At 37.2% G+C, this 21045-nt stretch overlaps 1 protein-coding gene across 1 annotated transcript; it reads left to right on the forward strand.

Annotated features, from left to right (window-relative positions):
- Positions 1-1280: 1280 nt before the first annotated feature.
- LOC136249950 (uncharacterized) lies at positions 1281-18310 on the forward strand. Its single transcript, XM_066042085.1, has 5 exons — positions 1281-1682; positions 4186-4459; positions 7553-7760; positions 13633-13742; positions 17954-18310. Exons 1-5 carry the CDS (start codon positions 1509-1511, stop codon positions 18235-18237), a joined length of 1050 nt encoding a protein of 349 aa, XP_065898157.1. The 5' UTR covers positions 1281-1508; the 3' UTR covers positions 18238-18310.
- The last annotated feature ends 2735 nt before the right edge of the window (positions 18311-21045 follow it).

Raw genomic sequence — 21045 nt, forward strand, 5'->3', positions numbered from 1 at the left:
CTAAATTAAGTACTTTTTACAAAATAATTAACGGATATTTGATTGTGCCTACAGATGATCTTACCCATAAACTTTCAAGTTTAAGGAGTGGCTACTATCACCAACCAATGACTCTAATTGATGAATACAAATTTTCCTTTTTCCCATCAACCATCAAATTATGGAACCAACTCCCTGCTGATGTAATTAATTCCTCTACCCCTAATGAGTTTTGTAATAATTTAAGTAACTTTTATGATCACACCTGTGTGTTATAATCTTTTCATTGCTGCACAGTAATAAATATAATAATAAATATAAATGATGAGTATGAATGGTGTGTATAGCTATATATCTCTATTCAGCAAAAGTTGTAAATAACAGAGTGTATCTATTGTGTTGTAATTTACCCATTGTACAACTGAAATTACATTAATTCTAAGTAGATTTTTTAGTGACCATCCCATTGATGCCCAGGGGCAGTAGACTTTTAAAAAGAGGTTTCGCTCTGGAGCCTGTATGGTAGCTACTATAGCAGTAGCTTCTGAATCAGTCTTGCTACATATTGCTAGTAGTAATATTTCAAACAAATAATCACTTTTCATGCAGTGTTAAATCTTTACCAATAGACATTTAGAAGTGCAATTTGTAACTATGGTAGATGTAATAGCTGAAAACGATTTTATAGGGGCGCTTATTGCATGATAAAGATGTTGGGGTTGCAGTTTCAAGTGATAAAGTTAAGAGAGGTAAAAGTGAGTGTTTTGCCACTATAATGCACTTGTCAATTTCATGCCCCACCCCCCCACCCCCGGGGGTGGGTGGGGGAATACAGGGGATTTGACAAATCGTGGTGTCAAATTCCCCACTAGTGGGGCAAAATTGGCTGTCAAATCCCCACTATGTCCCACCCCCATAGTAGGGGATTTGACAACACCTCAAGGATGACTAAGCGCATATTTCATGCATGCGACTAGTAATAAACCTGCCCTGTAGCTAGTAAAATTATAGCAAGTGCAATTTTATTGTTTAGAAATGCAACTACCGAAAATTGGTCGGTGAATTGGACAACTGTCCACCTATCCACCTATAACAGTTGGGTTGTCCACCTATAACAGTTGTCCAACCCTCGTGCCGCCCGTGGCGGCGTGGCATGGATGTTTGTGGTGATAGCTGCGTGTATGCAAGTATAATATGAAGGAACCCGGAAATTATGTCTCCAGAAACCCGGAAATTATGGGTCTCCGGAAATTATGGGACTCCGGAAATTCGTGAAAGCTCAGAAATTATGTCCGGTTTTTATGACACGCCCTCAAATCTGCGTGTCTGTAAGTGTAGACTTAAGGTGTAGATTACTCTAGTGGGAAAGACGTCTGAAGTGATACCCTGAAGAGAAAAGCTACTAGAAGCCTGATTGGTTGAGCAGTGTAGAACAAACTTGTCCGAACGGAGGTCGCCGTACCGTATGCGACACTCTACCATGATATAGTCTTCACAAGATTGGTTATAAGTCAAAATCAATCACTGAAATGGCTAAACCACTTGACAAAGAAAAGATCACAACTGGCCAATCATTGTGCGACTACGTGAGACTGCGCAAAGTGTGGTTTGATGATCAAAAGGTAAAGAAACTCCTACCATCGCCAAAAGCCTCTCCCCGAGCCTCTCCCCTAGCCTCTCCCAAATTTGACAAAAAACTTAAGGTTAGATGTGATTGTGTTGTAACTGTATATTTGTGGGAATAAGAAAGTAAGGTACAGTAGCAGTTAGTATGCATACTCCCCTTGTGCATAGCTAAAGGATCTATGCTACTAGTGAAACCTGTGTATTGAGGACACCTTGGGACTGACCAAAAGTATCCAGATTATGCAGGTGTCCAGTGTCTTGATTAACAGGTTTCGCTGTATGTTCAGTGTTCTGCTCATTTTGCACATCTAGCCTCTGGTGTTGGACAGCAGTAACATTTTTTTTTCAATTAGCTGTTGGTGCTATCGTAACTCATGAACACATTTCATTAAGCGCTTATAATTCCTCACCACAACAACACACAGACTTCCAGTTTGGACTATTCAGCAGAGCAGCCTTTTGTCTCTCTGGGTACCAAGTTGTATGTAAATCACAGTGATTGCAAGTTATGCATGAAAACGTAGAGCTTCTATCACTCCTCTAACACAAGTATGTCACTCAGTGATCAATTTTCAAACAGTCACTTACCAATACTGGGGAATTATGAGGTTTCTTTGGGATCTCAAACCACCGGATAACAACCTGTGATAGGAATTTGCATATGCTGTTCACGGGTTATTCAGGTTAGACTGGTGCCAGGGTTGTTATAGGTACTACTGTTTCACTCATAAGCTGAGGTCTGCTGGTCCGATTTACTTAAAGCTTGGGACTCAAGGAGAGCAATGTCTCTCCTATTGAATGACCCAAACTGGAAGTACGTGGGTTGTTGTGATGAGAAGTTATAGGTGTTCGTTAAAATAATTATAAGCCCTTTACCAATGCAAAGTACTTAATGTGATATTGTTGGTAATTACGGCTCAATAAATCTTTATTTAGCCTTTATTGGCTATCATTTGTTGAGTAGTTCACCTAGTATGTTAAGTTCGATAATAAGTAGAAAAGAGAGGCAGGGATTTGAATCTCGAGACCTAAGTATTTCATACCGGCCCAAATAACATTCACTTCCTTCCACCTTCATGTCCCTTTTTAAAGAAGTGACCTAAACACTACAAAAACATCACCTAAGTAGAAACCTACTGTCCTAGAGATTAGTGGGGAGTCAGCCTTTCCTCAACAACAGCAATATCAATGGCAGGGGACTCCTGGAGACAGAATGAGAACTTCTGAGGCACCTTAATGATTAATGAACCAGAGAAAACAACTTTTATGTACATATAGTGTTGCTATTTTAATTTTTCCCTTATCCCTATACAAAAAGACAAGAGTACATGCTGCACACACGTGTACACTGGTCCCATTGCAATGTGTTGCATATAGTACCGCTCAAACACAATGTATTCTTGCGAGAGTGTGAGTGATTAAACAAACTCATTACTATGAATTAAAGGGCAAAGCACCCATTTTGCTTGCGAGTATTCATCCCGTGAGATGACATTGCATTTGAATGGTACCATAGCTATTTTACATAGTATAATGTGGAGTCTTTAGTTATGATTACAAAGTTTAATCTGTGTAAATTATTTTAATTTCTAGACACTTGGTGTGAGATCCTGCTGTGGAGATGTCAAAATTACCTAGACCCATACCAGCGTTGAAACCGGGTCGGGTCATCCGGGTCACAATTTCTCCGGGTCATCCGGGTCTGACCCGGTTTACAATTTATCCGGGTCTGACCCGGATTGGATCACGTGAGAAACGAAATTGTTTGTTTGACGACGTGGAACTTATAAACGCTATCGCGTAGCTCTTTCGTGAGCCACGCCCACTTATCGCATTACCAACATATGCTCAGCCATGCCTATTTGTTAGTAAGTGCAGTATGTAGCATGAAACTGAGGGTATCTATGGTGAGGGGTAGCTATTGTCAGTAGGTGAAGACCTTTTTTTTTTTTTTTTGGTGTTCAACCTACAGCTAGGCTGAAGTTGCAATATTTACTCAACACGAATCGAACGCTCAAAATGTAGACTCGTTCGCTCACCCGAGACTAGCCGAAACACGTCTAGGCTTTGATTAATCCGGGTCACATCCGGTTCACATCCGGGTCTGACCCGGATTGCTATCCGGGTCAGTGGGTCATCCGGGTCAGCAGTAGTGACCCGGTTTCAACGTTGACCCATACATTTCATATTTGCTTACTTAGACCCATTTTCATGCACTAACACTGGTAGAGCTGTCATTTGTCTGTTACAAGCAGCTTTCAACAACACAACAACTACAGTGTATCTACTGTACATGAATTTTAGACTTTAGACCACTGGGGCCAACATAATAACAGAAATCCTTGAGCTCGTGCCTATAATAGTGTCTGAGGTACAGTAGTGCCTGATTAAACACTACTACAGGGCCTTTTAAGATTACTAAATTGTGTAGAACCCTGTGGTCTACAGTACCTACCAATTTTCTGTACTTGCCTGGAGTACAACTATGTATTATCATCACTATAATAATACATGTTTGTGTCATTATGTATAATGTGTATACAGTTAGTATGTAATTGTTGGATGAATTTCTTGTGTTAGAAATGGCAAAAGCGTTGGGTAGCTATTACAATTGAAAGTATCCCAGAGAACTCCACGATGAAGTATTGTAAAACTGAAGAACAGTGGCTGAGATCACCAAATGGCAAGAATGTAATCTGTGAGCCACTAAATGACATAATGATTTTGAGGAAAATTCACCTACCTGGAAAACCTCATATCTTAGCAATAGTATTTGCTTCACATTCTCTTTGGCTGTCTTTTAAATCACATACCAGTTTGGCAACATGGATGGAAAAATTATCACATGCAACAAGTAAGTCAAATTGTTATCTTGTCAAGACATTTTTTTTAAATTTGGCTGTGTAGTGAACAACAGTACTGTATTTGTGTATTATTATTATTGGCTTAACATTTACTGTAATTTATAGACCTAAAGTAGGTTTGGGCTTTTTCCCAAAAAACCCAAAAGCCAGCTTCACCTTTTTGATATGTAGTTAGTTCACCATGAACTGGCAAATTGATTAAGGTACGTATAGTATTTTGACAGTATGGCTTAATGCGGACAAAGAAAAAGACCATAAATGCAGCAATGCAATGATGACAGGTTTTCTAGATTTGAGCTTTGTTTCAATACATACGAAAGTGATTAGTACATGTGTAATATTTTATGTAGCACGTACAATTTTTATCCAGTTTATAATATTTCAATATTTTTTATTGCATAATTTACAAAAACGCCTGGTTTTCGTTCAGCAGGTCACAGTTAGTATTGATTGTTAAATTTTGGCTTCTCTAGATTACAGTATGTGGACTCTTATTGTTTAATGTGCAAAGTATTTAATATGTCATAGTTAAACCCCACCATGAGTAGGATGTCATTGTTAGCAACCCGAGGCTGAGGCAAAGCCAAGGCCGAGATTTAGATAACTAGATATTCTGTGAGTGCAGGTGGAGTTTAACTACCACACCTTGAAGCAGTCAAGTTCACAAGCAATGTGTCGATAAACAAGTCAAATGTGTATGGCTTCAGTTTTTGCTGAATTTGTAGTTTTATAGTAGCGACCTCAGATCTATCATTTTTATCACCTTCCATACAAAATGTTACTGTTATGCCTATAGAAATCCACACTGTTTGTTGTCTACATGTAGGTTAGAAACCAGCTCAAGTATCCTCATGGATTTTAAAAACCGAGCGAAGTGAGGTTTTTAAAATCCACAAAGATCTGAGGGTGTGGTCTCTAACTGACTTAGAAAATGTATGCATTTTATATGGGCATATAAGTGGAGTCATTGTGGGACTGTTGTTCTGAAATCGTCACACACTGTTAAAATAATAGCGGAAGACTGAACATGCTTTTGTCAAAGTGCTGAAAAAATCAAAGCTCGTGCCGCTTTCTTTAACAAATTTGACTTGGATCTGACACAGCTGGGAAACGGCATTGATCGATAATGTTGAGCTGGGTTAGCAACTCATTCCCATCGTATAAATCCAGACAAGTTTCGACACATGTGTTCTTTACACTCCTGTGACGCCATAGGCACTCGCTACCGCTGCCACAGGTTATGCCTTCAGTGGCACCACAGTAGCACGAAAGAGCAGGCATGGTTTCAAATATAAACCACACTCACATACACGTAGTGCAAAATAACGTTTCTACAAGTAAGCTTTCCCATTTAGGTATTAGTAAAGTCCATCCATAGTTTAATGGAAGACGAAAACAGCCTTAAAACAGTCCATCCGTAGTTTAATAGAAGATGTAAACAGTCTTTAAAAAGTCCATCCATAGTTAAATAGAAGACAAAAACAGCCTCAACACACTCTAGAAACAGATGGGCATTAAACAGAATTTCCGTGATATTTCTGGACTTCTCCGTTCATCGTAACAAACGTATGTGCAACGTTAGATTGTACATCCCATAATCGAATTCCTTTAGACATGCATATAAAATGAATAGAGTGGTTAACCACATGTTGGCCTGGGTGACTGGTCACCCACTGCAGGCTATCAGCCTGAATATGCTTGGAGGGAGCATTGCAAATCAAATGAAATTTGTAATGCTTGAGGTCTTTCTGCTAGCAGGTTTCTAGCCATTTTAAGAACCTACTAGCAGGTCTCTTAGTGGATTTTAAATACCTCATTATCCTCCAAAGATCAAAACATATTATGCATACCATTTTCTAAAGTTGCAGTAGCAATCTGCAGACCCTGTAAAGTCTGTTCATTTATTTATTAGGAAGTTATCCTAAGTTTGTATGGCTTCAATTTTTGCTGAATATGTAGTTTTATAATGTGTAAGGCTTCAATTTGCTTTGATTGCACTTCTTTCAAGTGAATGTGTAAAATTAATATTATGTTGTCTTCCATAATAATAATATGCACTGGATTTTAACCATTCCTATCATATACTCCCAAAGTGTTACTTTGATGTATAGTGGAACCTCAGTTATCCGACCCCTTGGGACCAGAGGTGGTCCATAAGTCTGAGAAGTCTGTATCTCTGAAATTGTGTATAAATAACATTAAAATAGCATAATCAATTTTTTTAAATATCATTATTTTCAACTACACTAATAGAACAGTCACTACTCTAATAGAGCAGTCATTTCTGTAATTAACCGAGAATCCGGATAAGTGGGGTCCGATATAACTGAGGTTCCACTGTAGGACTTCAGTGGAATAGAATTACTTTTATTATTAGAAATTTGACAGTTTGACTACTGTGGCATTCAGAAAGTTCAAGTGGAAAGTAGGGCTGAGCGATACTACCGTTTAGCGATATATCGCGATATTTTGAAAGTATCGATATCGCGATATTTTGTTATTAACTATCGTGATACCATGCTGTACATTACTGTCATTAAAAATCCATTTGTTATGCAGTACTAGGCTAAGAATCCTTGTAAATGATAAAGTCCACCCATCTGGTTTCCCCTGCAGAGAGGTGTGAACACCATAACAACCTCAAAGCATGTGTTACAATAACTGTTACTGTAAACAAGGTTGATAAGTGGCTAGTTTGCTATCACCTATAAGGACTTCCTGCAGGAATGCTGAGCAATATGCTACGTATGTAGCACCAGCTATGATTGACTTATTTGTAAGTATCGTGAACTATTCAGTATCGTGAATAGTGGCTTTAGTATCGATCGTGATACTAAAATGGCAGTATTGCTCAGCCCTAGTGGAAAGCATGAGTGTGTAATAACAGTCTAGTTTACTGTATAATTATGATGCAGAGAAGTTAGGCACTATGTATGTTTTGAATACTCTACATACCAAGACTAGCATCGTACAAAAGTTGCTACAATTGAGAATGGCACATATACACAATAATTGTAATTAGCAAACAATGCACCATTCTACACCATAATAATCCATTCAGATGTATTGAAATTTCTGTTTAGAACGCTATTTGGTCCAGCTAGTTAAGAGCACCAATGATGCTATCAAGCCAGCTACATATTTGTTACAAGTTCACTCTGATAAGATCAATGGATACAGGACTGCTCATAATGATTTAGAAGATGTTGCTTGGAGCTGGGATATATCTACGTTTTATGCTTACCGAGTACACAAACGAGTTGTCCAAGAAATAGAGATAATCATTGGAAAGTTAGTCAGTTGTGTACTGTACAGTATGTATAGATATGCGTGTTCACATACAGTGCCTAACACCTGTAGTCATACGTAAACTGAGACTTTCACCACAAATTTAACAATATTGACACACAGTAGCAACCCAAGGAGTCGGCACACCACACTGTGAGCATATTGACAGGAAGAAAGTAACATGGTTTTTACACATATGTAGCTCCATGGATTGCAATGAAATTTACAGTAGTGATGCCTCCCTGGTAGGGAGCTCACATACCAAATTTGAATAAAATCACCTCTGCTATTTACGGGATATGAGTGATCTGTTTTTTCTTCTCTTCGCACACTTTGCAAAAACTGTTATAATACACAAATGTGTTATCCAATCACAATTAAATGTGGTACACCTAAAAAAGTGAATTTCAGTATCAAGTTTATTACAAATCTGGTGAAACCTTTATGAGTTATGACCAATTATTCACGTAAAAAAGAATCAGGTTTACTGCATCAAGTAGGTTAACTGTTGTAGGAGTGCTTTTTGGTGGTTTGAAAGGAATCGTGAAAAGACCATAGAGATATAACCAATGATTATGCAATCATGAGTTCCCTGAATAAAAGTACATCAGTTTTTGTGCCTATGTACCAGGCAAACCACTTAAGGGAATGAGCTGAAAATTGTGTGTAGTTGAATTACTCACAATAGAAAGGCCTTTCAGTAGTATAGAAGAATCGGATTAAAATCCATTGATTTATGATGCAAAATCCAAACTATGTGTAGTTGAGATACATACTCTAGTAGTAAAGTACAGTCATCCTGTTAGAGCATTCAGCACTATTAGTAATTATTTACTCTTTTAAAGCATTCAACTAGTACGTAACAAGTTACTCTGCAAAGAGTTCATCTATGCAACAAGTAATTTCCCCTATAGAGAGCTTAGTAACAAACAAGTCACCTGGTGGAGAGTTCATCAACAAAAAAGTCACCCTATAGGTTCAGCTACATACAAACAAATCACATTAAGGAGAGTTCAGCTACCTACAGGTCACCCTGTAGAGAAATCAGCTACAAAAAAGTTACCCTGTATGCAGTTCAGTTACAAATAAGTCATCCTGTAGGGATTTCATCTGAATCCTGTAGAGAGATTATCTACAACCGAATCACCTTGTAGGCAGTTCAGCAAAATCAAGTCAGTCTGTAGGTAGTTCAGCTACAAACAAGTAACCCTTTATTGAGTTCAGCTACAAACAAGTAACCCTTTAGTGAGTTCAGCTACAAACAAGTAACCCTTTAGTGAGTTCAGCTACAAACAAGTTACTCAGCAGGGAGTTCGACTACAAACAAATAACCCAGTAGAGAGTTCAGCCACCAAAGAGTCACCCAGTAGAGAGTTCAGCTATATACAAATAAATCACCTTGTGGAGAATTCAGTTATGAACAAGTCACCCTGTAAGGAATCCAACTACAATAAGTCACCCAGTAGAGAGTTCAGTTACAAACAACTTCCCTTGTGGAGAGATCAGCCACAAACAAGTCACCCTTTAGAGTGTTCAGCAACAAACAAATTGCCCAGTAGAATGGTCAACTAATAAAACCACTTGGTATAGAATCAGTTATGAACAACTCATTTGTAGAGAGCTCAGCTCTACTGTAGGTCACCCAGTAGAGAGTTTAGCTACAAACAGGTCACCCCTTATAGAGTTCAACAAAAAAGTCACCCAGTAGAGAATTCTGGTACAAGCCACCTAGTAGAGAACAGCTATAAATGAGTTGCCCCTGTAGAGGGTTCAGCTAAAAGCAAGCCAACCAAAAGTTCATGCAATGTACAGTAGTAGTAACAAAATTAATTTGTACAATTTAAAGCAAAAAGCAATATTATCCACTGCACAAATAATATGTTTGCTCTAGATTCTTTCCTCCTTTCTGCACTAAAGAAAAAAATATAGGTAAAAATAAGCCCCAACAATCTATTTACAATGATATCCGTACCAAAACAGCCGAGCTGTAAAAAGGGTTCGGCCCCCAAAAAGCCTTGGGCAGCCAAGAAATGGCTGTGATGGGCAAAATAGTTAATTACGACAATTTGGGTGAATTTGGTGCTGAATCCTAGTGAAACTTGGAGGATCCAACACAAATCCGCCTGAATTGTCATAGTCAAAAATGTTGCCATTAGCCAGGCATGTTCAATAGCCAATTTTGGCAAGTTTTGATAAACCTGCTTTTTGCCAGTTTTGGCAACATTCGGTATCATATTTTGCCACAAAATTAGGCTTACCCCAGATGTTGGTAAATTCTGAATCAGCATTGTCCATATTTTACCAAATGTAGATCCAACATGTTGCCATTTTTGTCAATCTATTGGGTTCCATATTTTGCAGCTTTTGGGTTATTGCCAAGTTGGAACACCCTTAAAAGGCAAAGTCTGGCAATGTAAAGAATTTTATTTTTCCGTTGTTGGAAATTTACGAAATGCAACTTCAAAGTTGTGACAACAACAAAATTAATGTAAAAGTTACCAAGCTTCCTGAACTGGCTCTTTTAAGCCCAAATTTGCAGGACCTTTTTTGTCAAATTTGGCAATAATTCGTAACCCCCCTTATTTCCAACATTGGCATCATGTGGGATCTGAATTATTGCAAAAAAATAGAGCAACATATTTTCCTTGGCAAGCTAAGGAGAGTATACACAGCTATGTCATGGAACCAGTAAGTGCTTCAATTTCTTTCACAAGCATCTTGCAATATCCAAAAATTGGAAGGTATTGGGTTTTACTTGTATAGTAGTGTGTGTAACCATTGATTGTGGGTTTGAGTTTCCATTTTTGGCAAGAAAATAATATGTTATAATTATTGTTTTTATTGCCAAGTTTGGCATGCCTACTTCATGCCAATAATGGAATCTTGGAAATTCTAACTTGCCAATGTTGGAAAATCAAACTTACCAATTTTGGAAATTATAAGCTTATCAACACTGGATATTATGAAACTTTCCAATTTTGGTAATTACAGAACTTGCCCATTTTGGAAATTTTATAAACCTACCAAGTTTGGACTTATAAACTTGCCAATTTTGGTAGCTATTAAAGCTTCCAGTTTTAAAACCCCAAACTGAATCCCACAATTAAAAGATACTTTTGCAACTATAAAATGACATGGAATTTATGCCACGTTTGGAAATAACATAAAGCTGCTAGTGATACATTTTGAAGCAGCTCTAAAAGTTGCCAGTTTGGCAGCTTTTGAAGTTGCCAATTTTGGTAGCTTTTGAAGTTACCAGTTTTGGTAGCTTTTGGAGTTGCCAAAAATGGCAAAAATTAGGTTTATCAAAACCTGCCAACAATGGTGCAGGAACATACCTCAGGCTAACCTACCATCACAGCCATTTCTTCTTGGATTTTGCATCTTTTTTAACCCTGGCATTTTGGGGGCTTCTTTTTTACAGCATGGCTGTTTAGTATAGATATTCAATACTGTAATTCCTGGAATATATTTATGATATGTATTACTGTCTACAGCTACAGTACAATTAATTCAGTTTTGCCATATTTGCTTTACTTTCAGTGCTTGTGTTTCGCTTAAAGCATAACTGCATAAATGGCTGACAAACATAATTATTTGATTGGACACTTTTTCTAGATACTGACTGGAATAGCCACTTTTATTCCCATGATTTTAACAGTTCCAGTACTTGTTCCTCCATATTGGTGGAAGGGAAGGTACTGTAGTTAAACAAAATTGTGACCCAGTCTGAGAAAACCGGTCTTATCACTCATGTCAGCGGATTCGATTTTTCACCCAGGACACAAAGCTACATGAATAAACTATCTAATTCCACAATCAAAATCAGCTAGACTTGAGTGGTCTGGTTTTGCTGGCTGCTTTTCCCAAGCCTAGTAGCGATCTGTATGTGCGGTGTGGGGCCTTAATGGAGCTCTGGTCAGCCTGGGAATGACTGTATGTAGCTGTACAGCTCTGTGGTGTTGAATAAGTACCTCTGCTGTGAATTTCCTCTCATTTTAGCCAATTTTGAGACCTCAGTGGCCCAAAACGTGACCTAATTCATCCCTACTCCTTCCTTTTCAATTTTTGAATACCATCTTGCCCAACATCCAGGTCCCCCGCCTCCCACCCATTTTGCAGCTTGCCTGATACAGTCAACCTCAGTTTAAAAACTATCTAAAATGGCAGGAAACTTAGTTGTTGGCTACTTGCACAGTGGATGCTTTGGAAGGTAAGGAATTGGTGTAAACATGTGAAAATTTGGTACACATAGCTTCAACCATTGGCGAGCTACATCACACTAAATACTTAAAACCGGCGTTTCTCGACACTTTTAATTAGGCAATAAGCCCAGTTTTCCCAGACTGGGTCACAATTAATGGTATGTTAAAAATGATTTATTGTTTGATTTATTGTTAGGCTGCGTATGACAGCATAATGCTATACAGCTGGTACAAGTGAGCGAGATCAAAATAGTTTAACGTTGTATCAAACTCCATCATTTGACAATTAATGCACAATAGTATAAATGGTTGAGCAAAAACCTATCATGTATTGAATTTTCTTTCATTTCTTTATTGTTATTTGTGACCAGATTTTAAACCAATCCAAATCCCACATCAGGCAAAATCAAACTAACACCTCCAGTGGATAGCTACACTATTGTACTAGTAGTTTTGACACTCAGTACCACTCAAACTACTTTGAGGCTGGTTTCAACAGACGTCTTTTCGGGATGATGTGTAGAGCTCGAGTGGCGGTGTTAGGACTTGTGAAGGACCTGGCTTGGCAAGAACCAGTGGTTTACTGGTGGACAGCCTGATAATGTTAGCCAGACGTTTTTTCTGTGGATTTTGCTACATATCAGCCACTAAGGAGCCAGCACAACCCTGTAATCTCGTCTCTGGACTCCAATTGTGGTCTGCCTCCATTTTGAGATCTAACCCTTTCCCATCCCACCACCCTCCACCCCCACCCTCTTCGCCCCTTTGTGAGCACTCGTGATACTACTTCGCTCGTCCAACTGCTCAGATTTTCTATCTTATTTGGTGGGAAACTCTACAAGCAGCTACAAGTACTGGAAGTGGCCTGAAAGGTAATAGATTGATGCATCTTTTGTGTAAATTTCATACGCGTGCTTGCTATCCTTGGAGAGTTATGCTGGCTTGAATTCTTTAAAACCGTTTATCTCAAAACTTCTAATGTGCAATATGGATCGTTTTTCCAAAATCCAGTCACATTTTGAGTTGTCTGTATACCTTAAAATTCACTATAGACAGTTGGAACAATAGGAATACATTACAGGCTCTTAATTAACCAGTTAAAATTACATACAAAGGCACCGGAACTTGGCTTAGTGTGTTCACATGATATTAAGGTATAAAGCTTTTTCTATATACGTAATTATATCCATGTGAGCACCAACCTTGAATAAAGAATGAAAAACACTTTTACTATATACAGCATATCATATCACAAATGACTCAAGTTTCCTACGAGAAAGAAACAAAGATTATAGGTTTTATTGCTCTAATTCTTATTTCACTGTGCTGAAGCAATTAAATAAGCCTAATTGTCTTTGTGACACGTCTATACTTTATCCCTCATTTTAAAATGTTTTTTTTATTAGCGAAACACATGTCTTGCAAACATGCCTGCTTTTTGCTCAACCAATTACAAAGCACATAAATATTGCAATAGCATTGCAATACATACTATGTACATAATTGCTTTGTTCTATTAGTTGATAAACTTACAGAAACAATCAGAGTTGTTCACCATCTAAAAAAATTTAATTCTACATGTCATCTCTAATAAAGTTTACAGTGCATCAACAGTCAGTAGATTTCTAAAAGGTGAACAACTCTGAAATCATTGTATAATATTCTTTTAGGGATTCTGACCTCAATGGACATTTCCATTTTATTGGACCAGATTTAGAAAACCTTTGTAAATGTATAGTAGATCACATTTACCAAGATAATGATGAGCCATGTCAAAAAGGTACACTACATGTGACAGTGTGTATTGTGTTTATAGCTGGTGAAAATGCAATTTTTATGCAATGTATATAGGTGACTGGATCTACGAAAAGGCGTCTTATAGCCTTTCCAATTGCATGTACTTGGCAATCCATAACTTTACGTGGGAGTATGGTACCAACCTGCAATTTGGTCACATTACACTCGTAAAATAGCACTGTTCCTGGATGCAATTGTAAGACAATGGATTAAACACATGATGAGTTATGACTCGTCAAAGTTGGAAATTTGGAAAGGTATAAGACCCCTTTTTGCAGATCCGATCACATAGTATAATGTAGGGGCTTAAGTTGGGGTAGATGATAAGAATAATTATGCAGTGTAATTTTGAACACAACATGAAGCTGTAGTTTAAATTTAAAGTCAAGTTCAAGAAAAAATCATAAATATTCAAGTAGGATTAAAAATAAATTAATGAAGGTCATCTACATAATATAGCTGCACTTATACTAGTGCACAACCAGTGAACACTGATAATTATATAGTATGCATATCTAGCTTGTTAGCCATGGCTGAACTATATATTTTCTACCACTACAGTATAGCTGCAACTCCCAATATTTTCCATTTCTATTTGTGTTGAAACGATTATTCTGATATTCTACTCTGTGGTCATCATGGCATTATTAGATTTGTTAACACACCATTTGAATATTTGTTAGCACTTCAGTAAACTGTATAAAGTCAACCAATAAAATTGGAATTGTGAACAAAATGGCTTATTCATACTGAAAGACTTTAAGAGATAGAAATAGCTCTCATGCTTTACTTTACTGTCCAACAAAGATGTCAGAGCTTATTCAAGCTTGAACAATAATCGAATAATCAGTCATTTTGTTCACTACTATTTGATTAGTAAAATTGTGATTCATTTCAGCACCAATTTCTATGATCTCTACTCAAATTAAAATTCCTTGTACTTGTTTACATTTTTGTAACATTATTATAGCTGGTGAATCCACATTTGTAAGTCAACACCTACAGTGTAGGTTTGAGTATATAAATCCATAATACACCCATGTACAGTAGTTGCTGCAGTAGGGAAAAGGCACCTAAGCGACATGGAATAGTGAAGAAATCAAGCCAGTAGTATTTTCCTTAGTTGTGCTGAGGAGTCAGTTATGTAGTAGAATATTCAATTAAAGCCTGTTGCAAGCATCTGAAAGTTTGGTTGACCTTGGTTATGTCTAACCAATACTGCCAAGCTGTCATGGCAGAAAAGTGGGGTTGTGTTTGAGGTGATACCTTCTTGACAAGAAGTACAAATCTTTATCATCTCTTCTATGTTATAGTTAAAGCACCACCATGCATGTGTACGGAAAATACAGCACAAGGGGTATGTCAAGAGGCTAACACAGCATGAGGTGAAGCTGAGTGCTATAATATTTGCCTCAAGTTTTGTACACACAAGCATACGTAGGTAGAGTAAGCTATCTATTCTCGGACACCATATATACTCGGACACTCGTTCTCACAAACTTCTGGACGGAATCATACGAAAATTGGTGTGGACATACATTGCATATAACGTAACTAGACCTCCACGTTTGAGCTAAAAAGCGTGTTTGATTGTTGTGCTAGACCAGATCAAAATCATTGTTGGAAGTCCTGTATTCTCTGACAAAATTCAAGGATTGTCGGACACCGGCCAGTAATCCTACATCAAATACCTCAAAGGATTTCCACCCACGCCATCTATTAGGGCTGTTCGTTAGCTATCAACAGAGCCATAGTTTATTTCTTTTCATCTCATTTGCATAAAGCTGTGATCAGAAATATGTAGGCATGTCACCACCTCTATTCTCGGACATGAGTTATCAGCTGGATCTTGTACACCGTTGAACCAAATCGTATGAAAATTAATTTGGATATGCTTTACACATAGCCTACCTAAACCTCCAAGTTTGAACCAAAAAGATTTTATGATTAGCAAATTAGAATGAATTACAGTTTCTGCAAAAAAAATCTGCATTCTCATTTTTCTTGGATAATAGCCTATGTTTCCTACACCAAATAATTTAAATACTTACTACCAACGCAATCTGTTGAAGCTGTTCATTGGGGTTATCAACAGAGCCATAGTTTATTTCTTTCCATCAACTTTATGGATAGTTATGATCGGAAATATGCGAGTATGTAATGACCTGTATTCTTGGACACATTGTTTCTGTGCTGTCTCATTGAATCTTGGCTCCAACTAATTCTGGTGGTACAAAAAGGCAATTCACCGACATTTTATGCTATGTTAAGTTTTTAAAGTCAAAAATGCATAAAATATGGTCACTAGAAATAGCTGGAGCCAACATCATTGATACAACACAGAAACAATGTATCCGAGAATACAGGTCATTACACACTCGCATATTTCCGATCATAACTATCCATAAAGGTGATGGAAAGACATAAACTATGGCTCGGCTGATAGCCAATTACCAGCTCCAACAGATGGAGTTGGTAGTAAGTGGTCAAATTATTTGGTGTAGGAAACATAGGCTATTATCCAAGAAAAATGAGAATGCAGATTTTCTCATGGCAACTCTAATTTGCTAACCATAAAAGCTTTTTGGCCCAAATTAGGAAGTTTAGGTAGGCTATGTGTAAAGCATGTCCACATTAATTGTCATACAATTCGGTTTAACGGTGTACGAGAACCAGCTGATAACTCGTACCAGAGAATAGAGGTGGTGACATGCCCACTTATTTCCGATCACAGCTTTCTGCAAATGAGATAAACTATGGCTCTGCTGATAGCTAATGAATATATAGCCCTAATAGATGGTGTTGTTGGAAAGCCTTTGAAGTATTTGATGTAGGATTACTGGCTGGTGTCCGACAATCCTTGAATTTTGTTGGAGAATACAGAATTTCTAACGACGACTTTGATCTGGCCTAGAACAATGATCAAACAAGGTTTTTTGGCTCAAACTTGAAGGTCTAGTTAGGCTATAAGCAAGGTATGTACACACCAATTTTCGTATGATTCCGTCCAGCAGTTTGTGAGAATGAGTGTCCAAATATACGTGGTGTCCGAAAATAGATAACTTACTCTAGTGCTTTAAGTGTTACATTGTACTTCCTGGTCTTCTTGCTTGGAGTATTCATATCATTTTCTCAACAACTTCAATTTTTGGTGGTCAGACTATCAGTAATTATCCATGTAGTCTAGTTCTAGTCACAGAATCAACTGGTAGCTAGTTTTAGTGATTAAAAATGTCACACACATGATCAGTCGTGCTGTCTGAGTGGGTTTGCTTTCATTATTCCTTACAATCATGCATAACTGTACTTTACTGTATTTGCCCAACTATCTGCATAACTGTACTGCAGATGCATAGCAGAACCCAGGCCCAGGTCTGGGCATCAATAATTTTACACTATAATAAATAGAGGTACTCTAATAGAACAATCACCCTGATAAAGCAGTCAAGCAAATGTGAGCAATAATAGCTACTCTAATAAATAGGATCATATTCAATTTCAGAGGGTATAATGTATAAATTTTCCTAGGTGGTATATATTTAGAGCCATAAAATTCAAGATCGACATACTTTAGTAGAGCAGTCACCCTAATACAACATGATTATACTGTGATGGACTGTTGAAATCACTTTCAGATTCACTTTCAGAGGTAGTTTTCAAAAAATTTTCTGGAGGAGCATGTACCTCCCTAGGTCGGCATGCTTTCACATGCTATTGTGCTAAGTTATGTATTGATTTGCTATAACTTTACTGGCAGTCTGGCCAAACCCCCTGCTGTATTGTATTCCCCAATCATTCGCATATAATTCTACTGCACAACTCCTAATGGGCACTATATGGAAAATACAATACACAATGGAACTTTGATCCTCTCATGCAAAATATATTATACAGTACTACTGCACTAGCTGTATGATAATAAATTATGTGTGTTCTTTGTACCTCTCAACCAAAATTAATGATATTTATGATTACCACATAGCCCATGCCCTTTTATGAAGTAGGTGAAAGAATGGTGTGAGTTTTTTTGCTCTTAGTGACCAAGGTACCTTCAGTAATAGGCAAAATAAATACTGCATGCACAGCAGCTAAAAATTTTACCTACTGAAATAATTCCCTGTAAGATAATCAGTGTAAAATTCATAGTTGCATACAATGTCATGACTGTAAAAGATCCTTATAATTGTTATGTAGACACAACAACAAATGTAGATGAAGCAACATCTCTTGATAGTATGAACCTGTCGGTACAGTGCAACCCAAGTTATATGTCATTGCCACGCACTCCTAGTCCATGTTATGACAGTGATTCAGACTCTGATTATTATGTTAATGATAGTGATGATCCAGATCAAAAGTTATTGGACTTGAAAAAATCACTGCCATCTCCTCTTGCAAATGATTATGAAATACCGACATCAACGCAATATGAGTACATGGAATCAGGACAGGATGAAAATGATTATGTTTACATGTGATATATATACATGTGTGCCTTTTAATAGTATGTATAAAAGTACAATTTTAAGTCAAGGATTAATTCAATGACAATGCATCTGTACATGTACGCTATACACCCAAAGTGCATACATATACATACAGTGTACATACAGTACTACAAAATATGTACATGCATACAACACATAGCCATATGCACACATACAATCATACAGTGTACATAATATGCTTCCACATAATCATTAGGGACCCACCGATTATGCCTTTTATTTTACCTATTATGCTTTTTAGCAGTGCTCAAATTTTTTGCCTATTATGCTCAACATTTATGCCTCAGTTCTTATGGTTTGTTATTGTGCATCTTATGGGTAAATAATAAGTGGCTGAAGTAGAGACTATATATTTCATTGGCATACTCTAATAGAACAGTCAGTTGTCTGATTGTTCTAGTAGAGTTACTGACTGTTCTGTTGGAGTATATCAGACTTTTTGTATTTTGTCAAGCAAGGATTTATAGTATGGCACAAACATTCTCACTATTATGCTAGCATTATGCTCAATGCTTTCAGGCACCTATTACAGTGTATGCTCAACATTATGCCGGTGGGTCCCTAGTAATTATGCTATATAATTGTACATGTTTTACTGTACAATAGAGGACAATCATGCAAAAATGTACAAATTGAAATATAATCGAATAAGTCTGGATACGGATACAGCAGTTGAATGATATTCAATGGTGGACCCAGCATGGGAACAGATTACAACTCTGTAGAGATGTATATAAAGCAGTTATAAAGAAGCTGTATTGTGATATCTGTAATAAGAATGGTCAAATTTCAGTTGCTTTCCAAGTCATTGGAAGGTCATATTTCCAAGAGAATATTTAAACTAAGACTGAGGTGTGGAATTGTAGTCTTTCTTGAAAGCTACTGAAAGGTCATCATTTCACAGTAGTGGTATATTGTGACCAAATTTTAAGCTGATATCTTGTTCACAAGGTAAGTTTTAGGTTTCCAGGTATATGCAACTGGAAATACTATTAGACTTCTTTTCAGAAATCCGGTCACATATGCCCTAGAGTCCATAATGCTTGTAGGGGAAAATTCTTGCTAATACTGGTTGTAACTAAACAGGTGATGAATAGGCAAGGCCACTGACACAGTTCTTAAGGTGAAGGGAGACTATGCTGTATTTGTTATGACCACAATGATAAATAATTATTGTACAAAACAATTAATAATGATGCATGCACACTAATAGTGAAGGCATAGGTGTTTGTGGTGTAACAAATCAACGATTTTTATGAGTCATTTATCATACCCAATAATTTAAGATTCCCTAAATTCTTTATAGTTGTAAGTTACATCAGCAATCTGGCTTCTAAACTCATCCTTTGAAATATCCAAAGAGTTACATACTTTCATGTCTCTTGTTTTGCAAACTACTGAATGCAGTCTATTGATATAGCCATCTATAATGCTCTTCCATTTGAACATCAAACAGTGATACGTTATTACCTATTATCAAATAAACAAGACCAATGACTACTGTTATCTGTATGGCCTACCGATTCATCCTTGTATAAAGGGGCTACATGAACTATTAACAAGTTTAATAACAAAACTTGGTAATAGTTCATGGATGTTGTTAAATTTATCTTTTAAATAAAGGGGCTCTTGGATGTTGTTAAATTTATCTTGAAAATTAATGGTTTCTGAATTCCACGTACAGCTAATATTATGCACAGTAATATAGCAATAGCCAACAGGCCAGCATCCCTAAGTAGGCCTGTTAAGGCAAGAACAATTGCCCTTATGATAAGCTGTAAGCCAGTCCAATAGAACACTTTGTCTTTTTAAGAACTGAAATATGTATCCAGCAATGGCTTAAATGTAGTCACCAATTTAAAGTATGACAATTTTCTTGTGCACAGCAGTACCCAATTGAATGGCAGACGGACAACAAATGTCATGCAGTATGGACAACAAATATCAGTATGGACAACAAATATCAGTATGAATTTTAATCCAAATAGTGGAGTAACAGTATGCACAGACCACACATAATAAGACATTGTAGTATTATGAGAAAGAAAACAAAACTGTGCACACTGTTTGCAGTACCTTAGTATGAGACAACAGAAAAAGTGTGGCCAATACTGATAGTGCTCTTTGTGCTGTTAACCTCTGTACTCCTAATGGAATACCAACTAATTATAATAAGCAAGAAAGCAATTGCCAGCATGTAAGAAGGAAACACCAATTGTAACCATGCCTTTGCATAGTCATCCATTCCACTGTAGGGTGATACCCAAGCCAAGGTTGAATAATGAAATTACCATGCAAGCTGTCCATGGTTACAACTTGGAATGTTGATATTGAGAATGTTTACATAGAAAATAAATGTGTTGATTGTACCATTGATAACAGTGAGGTTGAAAATGAAAAGTACTAACACCAAACCAATACCAGCTATTGCTAAAGGTGTTATGATTAATAAATAAACATTGGAACATTCCATGTACCATGATGAGCCAAATACAGCACTGACATCTCCCGCACAGCATATCAGACATGTTAAAATCACACAGTGAGTCAGGAGTGCACAGGTTTAGATGAGATGACTCTGGTTTACAGCAATCAGATGGACAATAGGGAGAAGCTTCATAGGATGAGTCGTTTGTAGCAATTACCCAGCTGTGGGCTGGGCATTGTATAGTTTCATCATCCAGGTTCCAAGAAGTGATGAATAGCGGGCTGACAGTGACAGGAGTGTCTGTTCTTGTGTATAATAAATCCAATTGGGTAATCCTTCATATCCACATA

This window comes from Dysidea avara, chromosome 1 (genome assembly GCF_963678975.1).
Source record: "Dysidea avara chromosome 1, odDysAvar1.4, whole genome shotgun sequence".
Taxonomy (NCBI): Eukaryota; Metazoa; Porifera; class Demospongiae; order Dictyoceratida; family Dysideidae; genus Dysidea; species Dysidea avara.

What these genes read in the sequence shown, in the direction of transcription:
- LOC136249950 (XM_066042085.1), top strand. Translation starts at nt 1,509, where the DNA reads ATGGCTAAACCACTTGACAAAGAAAAGATCACAACTGGCCAATCATTG. An exon ending in AATTTGACAAAAAACTTAAG is followed by an intron (nt 1,683 to 4,185) that starts GTTAGATGTGAT and finishes TTCTTGTGTTAG; the next exon opens with AAATGGCAAAAGCGTTGGGT. An exon ending in ATAGAGATAATCATTGGAAA is followed by an intron (nt 7,761 to 13,632) that starts GTTAGTCAGTTG and finishes ATATTCTTTTAG; the next exon opens with GGATTCTGACCTCAATGGAC.